Source organism: Lupinus angustifolius, unplaced genomic scaffold (genome assembly GCF_001865875.1).
Source record: "Lupinus angustifolius cultivar Tanjil unplaced genomic scaffold, LupAngTanjil_v1.0 Scaffold_126_1, whole genome shotgun sequence".
NCBI classification, from domain to species: Eukaryota; Viridiplantae; Streptophyta; class Magnoliopsida; order Fabales; family Fabaceae; genus Lupinus; species Lupinus angustifolius.
The window spans coordinates 20877-36855 of record NW_017725185.1 but is presented as its reverse complement, the minus strand read 5'-3'; the positions used below and the strand labels follow the sequence as shown (position 1 = coordinate 36855).

Genomic DNA, 15979 nt, shown 5'->3' with positions numbered 1-15979 from the left:
CCTCTTCAGCCCACCCATCATTTCACTAATCACATGGGCATGGTTCCTCACAGGCGTTGTTTGAATTATTGGAATATCTTGTGGCTCGCTACTATTTGGGCCATCTAGAGGTCTAGGAATGATTTTATATTTAATTCAGTGCATCCTCTGTCGAGAAAATTTTTGAGGCTGCTAGGGTTACTTCTTGGCTTTGGATCAATGGGAAGAGAGGTAAAGATCAGTTCTCTTTTGTGGACTGGATATCAAACCCCATTTTTTGTCTTATGTTGTAATGTCTTTTAGTTTTTTCTTTTTTCAGCTTCTTTCTCTCCTGTAATTATTTCCTCTCTTAATAAATTATTTTCTTTTGCCGATAAAAAAAAAAAAAAAAGCATGTGCAATTCAATAATCTACTCTTATCATTTGAGCTTTCTTTCACTAACTTCTAATCCCCCTGCCTAATAGTTTCACTCTTTATTCAGTTAAAAGAGAAGTTTAGGTGTAAATGTATGATTATTCTAGGCACATTTTTCTTATAATCTGAATTTTGCATAAAAACAAACAAGTCTCTTTCTCTATCTCTTCCCTTTTTGTATGTGGAGAAAGTGCTGGTCTAGCTACTCCAATAATTGTCATTGTTTAAATATAAAATCGTAAACAAGCGTATAAATTAGTAAGCTTCATGCACTTAACAAGTTTGTTGTTAATCAGAATAATAAAATGTGATACAAAAGTACTAATAGAAGGGGAATGAAGATTTGCGCTCCCTTTTGTTATATATAATAATATTTTAGACTAATAAAAAATATCATTTAATTAACAAATAATATAATAGCATAAAATAATATTTTATATTATTTAATATAATATTATTATACAGAAATATAAAGACAAGTCTTTTTGGGACATGGCATCATCTCGGCAATGGAGTGAAAAACAAATTGTGTCGTACCTTAATATTGAATCGTGTCCCTTCTACACTGACTACATTAGCTTGTTCCCTTATCAACGTCTACATCATACATTATTACGTGCCGTGCGGGGTCCACTCATTCGGGTCCGGTTACAAATAATGTCAAACAATAATATCCAAATCTTAAACACGCAAACACACGTTCATGCATCATTGTTTTTCCTTCCGCTCGTTGAATGTCGTGACTTCTATCTTCACCTTTATCTCCTATTAATCAATGCTATATCAAGTTTTAGTATTATAAATATCAAATTTTAGATGCAAAATAGTAAATTACAACTTTGATCCTCGATTTTTGTAAGGCACCGGTACTTTAGTTATATATATATATATAACATTATCATTTTCATAATCTTAAGGATAATGCCAAACAGCTATTCGATCAAAATTGGTGAATGGTGAAAAATAAGCGAAATCTGAATTGTGAAACCTAAGCGATGATGAACGTGGCTCAAGTTGGTGAATGGTGAAAACTGTTATGTGTCTGAGAATCACAACTTTCACTTGTTGCATGGCAAGTTCGTTAACAAATTGGGCACACGGAGCAGGGTCCATCAGTGTCTAATCCATCTTGAAAAGAGTTCTGTCATTAACAAGAGGGTGAGGAGGTCTCTTATACCCTTTCTACAATAAGTATACAGAAAGTTGTGATTATCTTTTCTTTACTTGTAACATCACATATTCAGTTTGGCAGTTACTCTACAACGCTTCCTTCCCAACCCATAAACTACTTTACTACTCACATGGGTATGCTATCAAATAATAGTTGTTCAAATCTTTGGATTATTATCTGGTTAGTTTAAACTTGAGCTATATGACTTTTTAGGAATGACTTTGTTTTTAACTCTGTCAGTCCTTCTCTTTAAAAGATTTTTGAAGTTGCAAGAGTTAATTTTTGGTTTTGGGTTAATGGCGAGATGAACAATAATTATTTTTCTTATTCAGATTGGGTTTCTAATCCAATATCTTGTCTTAGTTCCAATGTATAATCAGTTCTTGTCTTTCTTTGTTTTGCTTTATTTTCTTTAAATTTTTTCCTTTGTAATTATCTTATATTAATATAATCTTCTTTTGCAGATAAAAAAAGAGAGGGGAGGAGCCTTTGCTATAGTTTGTAGCTTAGGGTTATCAAGGTTAATAGGGGTTCACCTAATTATCATGAAATATAAACATTCAGAGTAAATAGTTATTATATATAGTACTACAAAGTATAAAAAGTTTAATTATTAATTAAATAGTTCAAATAACATTGATTTTTCAGAAGTGTCTAGTAAGATTTCTGACGTTTTGCATGTGGGTGGGGACTTCATGTTCTTGAAAAGAAAGTCAAATTAGGGCAAAGTTAGCATTCTCACAGTTCCACTCAATGTATTCTAACCTAAAAAAATTGCACGGGAAAATGATTCATGCACTAGAGAAGGGTACTTATACTTTCTTTTCTTTCATTTTGAGGGTACATCTGAACCATTAATTGGTGGAGCCTCATAGATATCATTTCAGAGTCTCACAATTCAATATCTTCAAGGAAGATGATTTTTTAAAGAAGGGAATAAGAAAATGACCAAGTATATATCTGTGAGTGTTTAAACTTGCATGCTCGTTGATCATGTGTCTATATGAGATTGAAGACACATTTAGTTTTTAATTCAAGCGATTATTTCTTTATAATAAAGATCAAATATTTTAATTTTGATACAGTTATGTATTGTATGACTACTTCACAAGTTTGTGATTATAATAGTTACTTTTCAATCCGGAATCAAGATTCTTTCCTAATTTGGAAATGTAAAGAACCAATGAGAGTTCAAATCATAGCAACTTTGTAGCGTAAAAAGTACTTGAACTAAGAATGAGCTTTGCAGCTTCACTCTACCGCTTAAGGTACATATGTTTAGATTTTTCTGGTGTTTAAGTCGATCAATTTGCATGTTCATGATTAATTTATTCCTCCTATCAAATTAAAGATAGATTATGCATTTTTCATACGCAAATGTTTTTTTATCGGCAAAAGGTAAAGATATTATTAAAAGTAAAAAGATTTACAGAAGTTTAGAAAGAAAAAGAGAAGGGGAGGCTAGAAGAAATTATAAATTGATACTAAGACAATCTTGTGGTGTAATAAAATTTTAATGTAAGTATTTTATGGTGGGTGAGATTTGAGGATATACATCATTTATTCTATATCACATTCTTTCACTCAGATCAATCACATATTGTTACATGAATAAAAATAAATTTTTAAAAATAAAACGTAACATTCTGATTTGTCAGAGACAGAATAAACATTATTTAAGACGAATAATCTTTCTATCTCGAATTTGAACCATCAATATCTTTACCACTTCCGTTCCTAAGTCCTCCATCCTTAACTTTTAAACACCTTATGCATCTTGATGTTCAGAGATTTTGAAAACAATATGAAGAACATACCTTAATTAATATGGTTATTTTAAATAATAAGGAAATATAATATGCCATGAGGAACCAGTTATTATAAATTTATAATATTTAGAGTCACCCCCTCTAAGGGATTGAAACATGACTTTTTTTATTGGTTTATCACTACCTATGTGTCCTTCTTTCTTAGGTCACCTGTGCCTATAGGCCTTCAGTACTCACTGCACATTCTGATACAACCTTTCTTCCACCACTACTACTTCTTTTTCTTTCCCATCCCTCTCTCTGTCCCTCCTCTGATCATTTTCTCAGCCACCCTTTAAATACTTCTTCATCCTTTTCTCTTTTTCCCCTTACCTTACCTTTTTGTTCTTCAGATTTTAACTTTACTTGTCTCTCTTCTACCATTCCCGTTAAATTAGATGGAACAGTTAAATTCTACACCTTCTGTGGATATGGACATGATGATGATGGAGTTTCCAGAATTCTCTGAAGTTTACGGCCAAAACGATACCGTTGCGGTGTTTGCTCCACCGTCTGAGCTTCGTGGCGGCGCTGCTAACAGCATCCGCAATAATATGTCACTAGCTGATTTAATTAATAACCCTCCTATGCCATGGTCTTCATTCACAAACTCACCATCCACTGCAATATCTTTTACCAATAACCCTACTCAAGTGCTTCAACAACAAGAACAAACTCCACCAGCCATGTTGTACATGAGTGAAACCGCAAACCCTTATGGTACATATGGTCGCTTAAGTATTTTTACTTAGTCCTTATCATCTTTATTTGAAAATCAAATTGTTTATCAATGTATAATTTAATATATTGTAATGAATAATGATACAAGTAATGTGATAGAATACTTAAAATTAGAAGTAAATTAAACCAATATAAAAAGGCAGGTCATTACATGATACTTTCACTTAATAAGATTCGGATAACATAGATGAACATGACCCTACCCTTTAAATAGAGAGTTTGTTTTTAGGATTTGAACAATCCATAGCAATCTTACCGTTGCGTTAGATCTCCTCCTTACAACATTATATTCGTCTTTTAAGGGTGAGATGTATATATAAGTTAGGGTTTGTTTGTATACACATAAAAAGAAATCATTAAAATCTAGGGGTTTCACTATACTCTAAAATTATTGCTTGACTTTCTAATTTTGATTTGTATTGGCCTCTTCAGAGAAGCGGAAATCAATGGCAGCAATGAGGGAAATGATATTCAGAATAGCGTCCATGCAACCAATACACATAGACCCTGAGTCAGTGAAGCCACGAAAGCGGAAGAACGTGAAGATTTCAAAGGATCCTCAAAGCGTGGCGGCACGCCACCGTAGAGAAAGGATAAGCGAGAAGATAAGAATACTTCAGAGACTCGTGCCTGGAGGAACTAAAATGGACACTGCTTCAATGTTGGATGAAGCTATTCACTACGTCAAGTTTCTCAAATCTCAGGTCCAATCACTCCAACGAGTTTCTGTCACAAGTAATACAAGGCCAGTTCATGCTACAATGAATCCTCTACCTAAACCTTATCAATCAGGAAATGTTGAGTATTATGGAGATTATGCATGACTAATAATTAATATGATTAAGGTTTAGCATGTATAACTAATTAGTTTAATTAAATAATACTCCAATGTCTTATGTCTTAGCCTATGTATTTTTATTATATCTCTAGGTATGCTAGCTGTCCAACATAAATTTATTCAGGCTTCTACTAGTTTGAAATCCCATTTGTACTCATCTGTTACCAATAATTAGAAATAAATAAATTGTGGTTAGACATTTCACTTGTTCCCGATGCAACTAGGGCTTCAAAATGTAACATGTAAATTTACTAAATAAAGATTGGTAAGACATTTTTATTCTTTTATATACAATGTAATAACACTTCTGTCATTAAAAGTATATGTAAAATCAAGTATTTGTCTCTTTGCTAATGAAAAATATCCTTATTCAAATCTATCCTTCACCCTCCTCGTGTAGTGTGGATTTTTAAGTGTTTGTTTGATTTGATTTGATACTTGTTATAAGGGCGAAATATTGTATTTGTATGCACAAATTAAAAGTTGTCCAACTAGGATTAAATTCTTGATTAAGCACATACTTCAGACACTCAAATAAGACTCTTGTTAAATATATATTGAAAATTTAGTTCCATATCTCATATGACTTAATATTTAATTATTGGTTGAGATCATGAGGCAACGAGAGATTTGTAAGCTCCCGCTGTTTGGGACACCTATACGGCCATAATGGGTGAACACTGGTCTGGATTTCTGACACTGAAATTTTGAAGAGGACAAGTTGTGCACGGTGGATATAGTTGTAAAAGAGGCTGCCACAACCTGTTAAAGGCCTTTAGCTTTTTTTTCCCAAAAGATTTTAGCTCTTAATAATGCAAGATAGATTATAACCATACAAATAATTTTTAAAAATTAAAATGCCATTCAAATAATATATTATTTAAAGAACTACATATATTATTAGTTTTTTCTAAAAGGATATAATTATTTACGAGGCTTATATATGCATTATTTATTCACCAGTGTGATTGATTCATGACTGAGGATTGGGGTTCAAGTTGTATTGACTGTAGTATTATTAAATATGGCTCAGATCGATTCGTTTGACCTAAAACATATACCTAACTCGTCTGAGCCGCTCATCCAATTGATCATAAATCATAATTAGTATGAATCAATCACTCGATTATTTTATCCATAAAACCAGTATTTCGATCGATTGATTCAATCAATTTATATTTAAGAAAACGTCAATATATGTCCACTTAGGAGGAAAAAGAAATATTGTGTTTTCAAATAGTTTTTAGTTATGTTTGTTGTTATTGGAGTTTGGGATTTTGGATGTCATTTGATAGGTTTGTTGTAGTTATTTAATTAAGTTTTAAACTTGGTTGTCCACTTTTCTTGCTATTAAAACATAAAACCTATGTTGTTTGATGACGCTTCTTACTTATTTGTGACATTTTGTTATACAAAAACTTCTTATAGTTTATTATTTAATTAATGTTTTGTAAATCCAAAGTATAAAATTATTACATAATGTCAATTATTATTATAATATTGTTAATTTTTTTTGTATAAATTGATTTAACTAAACTAATGGCCCACTAATCCGAGGATTGATCCAATAACCTAACTAAATCAATGACTAATCTTAATTTGATAATATTGATTAAGTTGTCCATAATGTACCAGAATATGACAAATGAGTGACAATAGTGTAATTTTATATAACCAATAGTATAAAAATATTAACTATATGAATAATACATACAAATTTTTAGAGGTGTGTACACTCTCACTATAATGTGTGTCAGCCCTTGATTCACCATATAAACTAACTTTCTTGCTAAGGAAGTGTCTTTGACAAAAAAAAATGTTGATCTAGTTGATAAAGAATTGGCAAATAATGTATAAGATCATAAACTCTCGTTAGTAAATAATCTATAAATACTTTCTCTGCCCAAAACCCTACCCACCTAAAAGGAATAGCTGTGTTTGCATTGTTATTAGTTTTTTCCCTCTTGTTTTCTTATGAATCTTGTCTCTGTTTGGTTGAGTAAGGCAACAAAGTTAGAAAAGTGTGCATAGGCTTGTGTGTGAGTATAGCAAGTAGAGTGATAGAGGATTGCATGAGAATCCACGTGATTATCTGACATATTGTGGTGGTTGTTTTTACGACCAGACACGATGATGATGTTTTTGTTCTTCAACACCCTCACACGTGATCTTCATCAACCTTCTCAACTTTTAATCCTATGTGGTTCTCCACCTCGGAAAATCAATACATAATAATAGTCCAAAATGGAAAGAAGAAAAAAAAAACAAGACATTAGTTTCATGAGTTTTTTTAATGTGGGAGTTCAACTAAAATAAACCTAACAATATTAATATTTTTTATTCATTATACCTTGATGGAGAGAAAACATAATTGTGAATGAAGTAGTTGGAAGAGGAATTAAGAAGGCTATAGGAAAACACTATCAATTTTGTTAAAAACAAAAAATAAATAACTTTTTGATTTGTGAAAAAGAATCTAAGACTACACTTATAAAGAAAAAGAATATGTGTTTTGTCTTGAGTAATCATTAAGGATATCTTTGATACCCATTGTTAGATACACATGGAGAACAACATAGGCCAAATAGTTAAATCATGGTAAAAAAAATTTGTTTTGCCTATTCTTTGGTGTTTGTTGTAGATTTAAACAGAATTAGACATATAAAAAGAATCTGGTGGTGGTGATGTCTACAATGATTGTGATTTCAATGGTAATTTGATGATAGTGGTGTTGAGAATGACAACGACGATGAAGAAGTAACGATAGTAATGGTGATGATAATATTTGTGACGACAACGATGATATCAATGATTATGGTGAAAATCATTATGAAAATGGTGGTTGTGGTGATAATAGTAACAATTGTGGTGATGATAATGATGATGTTAATTGCATAGATGGTGGTGATAGAGAAAATTGTGATTGCCACAAAGATGAAAACTACAATTGGGTGATCTTTATTTTCTGATTCATGTAGAGATCACTACTAAAATATACCTATACTAATAAATCATTTGTTATACACAGAACATGTATCAAACTATCAATATCATACTTGAGGAAGATAGCCATCTCTCAATTGTGTTGTACCTTTTAGAAAGACGTTCAACATGTTGCTTCATTCTCACATAATTTAAGCTTATGCTTTGGAGTAAATAACACAAACCTGTCATGAACCATAACTTAGTTTATCTAATAATCCTTTCCTTCTAAAAGAATCCTATGCTCTATAAAAGATGACTTATAAATTAGGAAAAGTGGAGTATTGTTTCAAAATGATGATCAAACAAATTGAGATCTACCTTTACTGGCTTCAAAGACTACTAATAAACCAACAAGACGTTGATCTAATGTAAGACCCCACTGAGTTCCTAAGGTTGATGGTTTGATTCCTAGAAGCGACACTTATTGGAAGGGGAAGACACAAATCCCGAAAGGGATTAGTTCCCTATCTAAAAAGGTGAGGAAATACTTTGGTAGTACAAAAAAAAAAGACTACTAATAAGGAGCATATTGATTAGGGACAATTATTTATGAGCTGAAACAATTTGCTTGAAATGTTTATAGTTGACCCCCTTTGCAAGCAATTCATCAATTGTTGCAATTAGTAAATTACTATGTATGTTCATTTACTGCCAGAAGCTATTATATGTCCCAACCTTAAAACAACAACCCCTCTCCTTAAAAAACATAACAACCAATTAAAACCCCTTACTCCTTGATTGTTAAAACTTAATACCATTGAACTGAAATGCAGAATATCAGAGATCTATATACACAATCTACATTCCCACATTTTTAAATCACCTAAACATTGTCAGCAATAGAATGAAGTCACTTTCCAACATTGGTGACAATCTTTTTTATAGAGGGGCAAAATGCTGACCATTCTTTTAAACTCCAGAAATTTCTATACCAGTTTTTTCTTTCAGAAGACCATTAAAAGGGAATGCCACCAAGCATAAAAAATAAAGGGGGAGGGGGATCAAACTCTATTATAAAATGTTGTGATGGTACAAACAGCAAAAGACATTTCCAACCTCATAAACTAGGACTGCGCTTCCTGAAATGTCTCAGAATGAAACTGTCTGCATATAATGGATAATTCATTCTGATCAAACCCTTTATGCATTTCCAAAATGAAAAGTCAACCAGCTCTCCGTCTTTGCGTACTATGAACAAGCACCGTGAGCGGTCAAAATTAGGATGATATCCGATCTGCCATGGGAAAAGAGAACGATAATATTTTCAGCAACATATAAAGTCCACAGAGCAAGTGTTATAGCCACCCAAGAAAAACCAAATTGGAGAGTGTTTAAGAGACAAATGCAGTAACTGCTTATTTTAAATGATAATAATAAGGCATAGCATTGGAATGCTATGGAAGACCGTTCGAGATCAGAAGCCATTATTTGCATTGCCTTTTCTTTAGCCTAGCAAGGGATAAGTGGATCTGATAAGACTCAAGAACCAAACCCAGATATGAACTGAAACTGCTAGTGCTTTATTGAATTATCGATATTAAAATGGTGTATATATGCGGATAATACACCAGAAAACACGAGAAACACTGAAGAAACACAGTGCACTGCCCCTAACGTTGAGACGCAGCTCTATCTCAGTCACAAAACACTCACATACTGGCCAAATGAGACTCCAACTAAATCTACACAATTTAATAACTTTCCCTGCATCAGAACCCGACATTCAACTAGTGGACTAGTGGTATTTGCCTGTAACCATCAGAACCCAACACACAACTGGTGGTAATGGCCTGTAACTAACTCTCAGCACTCAGTGGTGTTACTGTTCTTCTTTCTCCACACATAAACCATCCAGGTCTTTGGGCCATTGTTTTCCCCAGCCCCGACCTCATTAATAGGGTTTAGCCTACCAGAATCCAATCAATTTACACCCTTTTCAGCATCAAAGACAGTACAGATGAGGGTAGCATCATGGCCAAAAACTGTAATCTAGCTAGGTGCAAAAGACTTTACAGGGGTATAAGCTCACTAAATACATTTACTATGTGAATTCATAACTCCATCGGGATGAGAGAAAGATCAAGCTAAGTTGTTGGATTTGGAGCATCAAGTGAGTTATATGCTAGAAAGAGTAAAATGAAGAAAACTTCAAGATGAAGAGCAGAAAGAACCTAGCCTTACCAGAGACTCAATACATTGCAAAGCCAAGTGAAAGCAAGAATATTTACGTTCAGTCATTAGCACATCATGGGATGCAATCATGCAATAACTTGCAATTAGATTACTTCTATTAAGGATTAGGGGCCTCTAATATGCAAGGAGAATTTCACAAAGTGAAGTGTGGAGTGGATCACCATCGATGACCAAATTGATGGCTTGGAACTTTCTTAAACTAAAAGCAACCACATACCAAGCTATGAATTAACAAAAACTAAGTCCCTTGATTCCCTTATCAATAGCTACCCTCTTGTAATTTAATCAGTAAAGTGCACCCTGCAATTTATTTAAAAGAGACAAATCATATTTTTAGCGGGTCAGATTAGCCTTGCAGCTCTTTTAATTTTTTTATGGATAAAGGTTATAAAATCTTAGCATTAGGCAACAACTGATGTCACCGTCATACATCCAATAGGTTGCTAAAACTAAAAAACATGTTATAATTATTTGACTCAACCCAAAAAAGATCATAACATTGGGAAGCTTTCTGTGAACAAAAGCAGTACACCTGCTGTGATGTGTGTGTGTATGTCTGAGACAGAGAATGAGATAAAGAAAGAGACAGAGAAAGAGAGAGAGGGAGATACCGTGATATAATCAATTCCACAGCCGATCTTTTTCGCATGTTCTGGATGAAAGGGAAGTAGCTTCTCGAGAATGACTTTCTCATGCTCTGGAGTTAGTCTTTCTCCACTTTCATATCTACGGAATGAAATCATAACAAGGTATTATTTCAGTTTCCAACAGTAAAAAAACAGAACATGAACATACATGAAAATGGTTAGAAAGGACTGGTTTTGTGTAAGGAGATTAATTAGTAGTAACTAGTAAATGGCATTATTTTTTGTTCCCTTTTCCCTATCTATGAAATGCTAGGCAATTAAACCTCCATGTGACCATAGAAAAAGGGTTGCCTTAATTTCCCATGACAATGGAGTTTGGACTAATAAAATCCCTCTTGCCTTGCTTGCTTCATATTTGCCCAGATCTAAAGCACACAACATCAACATGTCAATATTGAAAATGGCAGAACACTATATCAGTAGTCTCTCGCCGAAGAGAGGACATTTCCAGCATCCTTTATCCAACTACTCTTTCTCCCTCTTGCTTTTGTTTGTTTGTTTGTAGCAAATTGTTTACAGATAGAACCCTAGATGTATGTCGTAGTGTGACTCATCTAGCCACACTCCCAAATATAAATGCAGGTAACAAGGAATTTAAGTTTTGGAATGAAACTGAGGAATCCATAACTATTGCACTCCTAACTTGTTTAGACCTTAGATATTGTGTCTTGTTTACTTAGCTTAAGGTATTTTTCACATTGTTATTATTTTTTTTTGAATATATAGCTTTGAAATCATATTTGAGGAAGTAAGTAAATGAAGCTTAAGTACTTGAAAAAATTATTGATGATTTAAGTGTTACATGTCACGTTTTATGCTTGATAAATTTGAATCTCAAGAGTTAGTATGAGTTCTGTATTACGCATGAGTTAGGTAGTCTTATATATCATTTTTCTGATTTGCCCTGAAAAAATGTGCAATATATAACTACATTTGTGAGAGAAGATACACAAACTAAACCATGATAGTTGACAAATAAAAGGTTTCTACTTTCTAGTATCATAATCAAGAGAAAAGTAGCAATTGCAAATGTCAAGTATCATATAGGCAATGCATAGAACAATTACATGATGACGAACACACGCACAATCAATGAACACATTCATTGGAGTTAGGCAAAAATACACACACACAAACAATCCAACAAGTATCTATACAACAACCAAACCTTATTCCCACTTGCTAGGGTTAGCTACATGGATCAAATGACATATAATGTTCATCATAATTCATAAATCATGTCCATTGACAAAACATTGATATTAAAATTCCACTAATAATTTCACCAATAGTTTATCTTACTCTCCTTTTGCCTCTAACAATTGGACTATCTCCTTAATGAAGTGTTCCCCACATGCCCAAAGCACATAAGGCAAGATTATATGGAATGAACTCATAGAGTTTATTCTATTATTGTCATTTCACCACCAAACATTCAGTCTCATATAGCATTACAGGTCTTATAGTTATGCAACAAAATTTTACTTTTCCCAGTTACATTTTCCTTAACTCCCAAGTATAATATCAATGATTAATAAGTAGAATTGAAAAAAAACAAAAAAAAAAAAAACATACTTTCCAGAGTGAAGAATCATTCTGACAAAGCCAACCAAAGGAACAGTATCTTCCAAAATCTGGTCTTCCCAGTCAACCCATTTTTCCTCTTCAACACTATCATCATCATCATCATCTTCTTCTACCTCCTCATATGCATAAGCTTTCGTTTTCTTCATTGCTATGATATCATTATCACCTTGTTCATCCAAAATTGTGGTGAACTCTTTTCCCTGATGAATCAACGGTTTCCCAAGCACATTATCCCCATCTGAAGCTGATGCTTTCAGTGCAGAGATACGAGGATGAAAGGTAAATGGGTTAGTGAAGAAATGGAAAGAGAAGAGTAATGGAGCATGGTGAGAGAAAGAAGAGGTAGGGTAAATGAAAGTTTTGGGACATAAAGAAAACATGTTTTAAAACTATGTCTCAATTATAGAACATGCTTTGGTTTATTTGTTGAATAAGGTTGTGAAATAGAGGTGTATGTTTTGATATGCAGAAGAGTGTAAAAGAGGAAAAGTGACGAGAGTGGTAACTGGTAATGGTGTTGGTAAGGAATAAGGATAACGAACCAAACTTGGTTCCTTAGTTGCCACTTGTGATGTGAGTACTCATTTGCCTTTCATTATTTATTTATTTATTTATTTATATAATTTCTTTGTGGTGTTCAGGCAAAGATGATGGAATATTTTGGCCCAATATTTGGTGGGCTAATAGTTTACCCAACCCAGAAATTTCTTCTACAAGTGGGCCTGAAAGCCCATGCACACTAAAGCCCAACTTAACCTGGGTTGAGTTGTGGTTAGACTTGGTTATTTGTTTTTCTACTAAGAAGTGGTCTTTTATACTACCAATCAACTAATCTTTTTTTGGATGTGTGATTTTCGATAGCACATCTGTTGTCTCACTATTTTATGTGTGGCAACAAAAATATTTAATAATTATAATTTTGATTTAAATAATTTTTTCAACCAATTATAATTAATGATATATGAAGTGGTAAAAAAAAATGACATAAAAGATGTGCTCCCGTGACTTTCCTTCCTAACCAATATTACTTTAAGGAAGCATGCCCTTGATTTTTTAGCGTTTCTTGTATCTAAGAGTCTTATATTATTGGACTAATGTCTTGTTGTTATTAAAAAATGTTGATATAGAAGGATAGTTTAGGAGTTTAGATTTAAACCCTTTTTTAGAAAATAAAAAACTAAAATTATTTTTCCTATAATCCCATCCCTATTTGTTTTCAACATGTTTCACAAATTGTTTATTGAAGTAAATGTAGAAGGCACCAAAGTGACAACAATAACTGTTACATCTATGTGTTGGAATCCACCAATTTGGACTAAGATTCACTTTGTAGCTGACTATTTATTTTTGTTCCACATCAGACAAGATTTTATTGAAACACTACTCTTTATTCTGCAAGTGTGCTTAATCTTCATGCTGAACTAGTTTGAGAATTCGGTATAGAAATTGGAAAATGTTTGATCTAGAATTTAGATCTATCAATTGTTTAAAGCTAGTGGACTCTAAAGAGATTCTGATATATTGAAGATTGACAATTGATATTTAAGATGCTAATTGATTTAGTTTTAATTACAAAACTAGTAATCTAACTTTTTATTGCAACAAATTTTCTAGCCCTTCTATGAATGATAATAATGTGTGGTCTTTGAAGAAAATAAAGCACTTATATGTTATGAAGAGCTTAACAAAGATATGTAACACAAGGAACAATATATATTTATCAAATGACACTGAGTTGAGTAGATAGAAGGAAGTGTTGAACTCTACATGGAATTTTAAATCAAGAATACTTCAATACACTAGGTACTGACATTAAGGAGAAAAAACCATTTATCTTGATTATGTGTTTCAGCATTTGTGTTCTCTAGCAACAGAATTTTTGCAGTGAGCAATTGCAGCTTGAATAGCTGATTGCAACTCTTCCATGGTACTATCATTATCAGAAGGAAGAGTTGTGGTTGCAAGTAAGAGACTACTATTTGTTTGAGAAGTTCTCATTGATGCTGGTGCTGAATATCCTCCTCTTCTTCCAATCAACTCTGGCTTATTTCTTCTGATCAAATTCCCTGAGTGAGAAGAATAAGACTGTTTTTGTAACCCAACTTTTTCTCTTCTTCCTCTGAAAAGCACTAGTGGCTGGACAATTTGTAAGTACCTCTTTAGTGCATGGATCACTTCAAACCCAAGCTTTTTCTTTTGCTTCTCTTTATCTTCCTTATCTCTAACTTGACACCCTTTATGCCCTCTTACTAAACCAAACAATGAAAAAGTAGGTTTGGACTTGCTTTCTTCCTTTGTCCTTATAATGTTGCATTTCCCGATATTGTTGTTGTTGCTGTTACTGTTGCTGCTATTGTTGTCGATGTTATCTATGGTGATATTGTTCCTGTTGCTGCTGCTGCAGCCATTGTCCTTGTTGTGGTTTTCATCTTCTAGTAAGCTGTGAAACGAGTTGGTTGAAAAGCGAGGTGATGAAGGAAGATGAGATAGTAGATGAAGAGGAAGCAAGTGACCATGGAAGAAAATGTCATCAGCAGGAGATAAATCAAGTGCAAGGGAAGGTAGAGAAGCTTTGGAGTTGGCATGGATTGTGGTGGAGGAAGAGTGGAGAGAGTTTGTGAAGGAAAACTCATGAGAAGGGGATGATGAAGAAGGAGATTTTGGTAATGCTTGCTCTTCTTTTTCTTGCTTTAACTGAGCTCTTTCTGAAATTTCCTTATCCACATTATTTTCCTTCTTCTTTTGGTGATGATGATGTGCTTCCATAACAGTGTCACTGAGATTATCTTGAAAGATAACAAGATTCAATGTTGTAATACCAGAAACTCTCACTCTATAATCCTTTTGTGTGTGTGTGTGTGTGTGTGATGGAGAGAGATAGAAAGGTGTTGTAATATTTTCTTTGTTGGATAGATACTGACAAATCTTTAGGAAGGATAAGAAAAGAAGGAAGAAAAAGAGAGTGTGTTTGTTTCAAACTGCATCTTGGTATGCCTTAAACTTTTCATAAGACATTAACTTCAATGTGTATTGTTTTGGTGATATTCAAGTTGGATTTTTTCCTAGTTACTTGCATAATATGGAAGAATGCTTTGGAAGGAGATAAGATCATAATTTGTACTCGTCTGTTAAGAAGGTAGCTGTCAAGTCCAACACCTTTGGTTGTGCTGTTTTTTTTTCCTTCTTTGAAATGATGTCACAAATACCCAAAGTTGGCCTCATTAAGAAAGATGAAACTGTTAGGGCTTATTTCATGCAAGAAACTTAGTTGGCTTTTTTGTTTTAATAAGTGAGAAGGTCCATACTTTTTGATAGAATTAGAAAATGGGAAATGAAATTATGATAGTTACATGGTTCCCTTTGCTTAGCATATATATTACGTATTAGGTTCGACGTACCAGGTTCTATATAAAAGAAGTCTTTGTAATAATAATATAAAAATTGACGAAGTGCGTAGAATCGGGTACTACCACCCAACATGTAAATATGCAAAGCATACACCTAGAATATGAAGTATAATAAATAAGAGAGTTAGAGGGCCATAACCACCGTCTATATGTTGGGAATGATTCAGTTCACCCATTATCATTCATAGATGAACATTGAACAAGAAAG

The 15979-nt window shown here is 33.2% G+C and overlaps 3 protein-coding genes across 4 annotated transcripts; 1 reads left to right on the top strand and 2 right to left on the bottom strand.

Annotated features, from left to right (window-relative positions):
• Positions 1 to 3485: 3485 nt before the first annotated feature.
• On the top strand, positions 3486 to 5024 carry LOC109340004 (transcription factor HEC2-like). Its single transcript, XM_019577562.1, has 2 exons — positions 3486 to 4093; positions 4547 to 5024. The coding sequence occupies exons 1-2, from the start codon at positions 3772 to 3774 to the stop codon at positions 4936 to 4938; spliced, it is 714 nt and encodes a 237-aa protein (XP_019433107.1). The 5' UTR covers positions 3486 to 3771; the 3' UTR covers positions 4939 to 5024.
• A 3693-nt stretch (positions 5025 to 8717) lies between these two features.
• Positions 8718 to 12938, bottom strand: LOC109340009 (protein DCL, chloroplastic-like). Of its 2 annotated transcripts, XR_002106739.1 has the most exons (4): positions 12353 to 12938; positions 10742 to 10856; positions 8919 to 9171; positions 8718 to 8876 (listed from the first exon to the last, which is right to left on the bottom strand). XR_002106739.1 is itself a non-coding variant. In XM_019577567.1 (3 exons), the coding sequence occupies exons 1-3, from the start codon at positions 12742 to 12744 to the stop codon at positions 8995 to 8997; spliced, it is 684 nt and encodes a 227-aa protein (XP_019433112.1). In that variant the 5' UTR covers positions 12745 to 12938; the 3' UTR covers positions 8755 to 8994. The 2 variants fall into 2 exon arrangements, 1 of the variants encoding a protein (XP_019433112.1); XM_019577567.1 differs by having other exon boundaries at positions 8755 to 9171.
• A 1173-nt stretch (positions 12939 to 14111) lies between these two features.
• LOC109340011 (BRI1 kinase inhibitor 1-like) lies at positions 14112 to 15330 on the bottom strand. Its single transcript, XM_019577570.1, has one exon. It carries the CDS (start codon positions 15128 to 15130, stop codon positions 14213 to 14215), a length of 918 nt encoding a protein of 305 aa, XP_019433115.1. The 5' UTR covers positions 15131 to 15330; the 3' UTR covers positions 14112 to 14212.
• Positions 15331 to 15979: the final 649 nt, after the last annotated feature.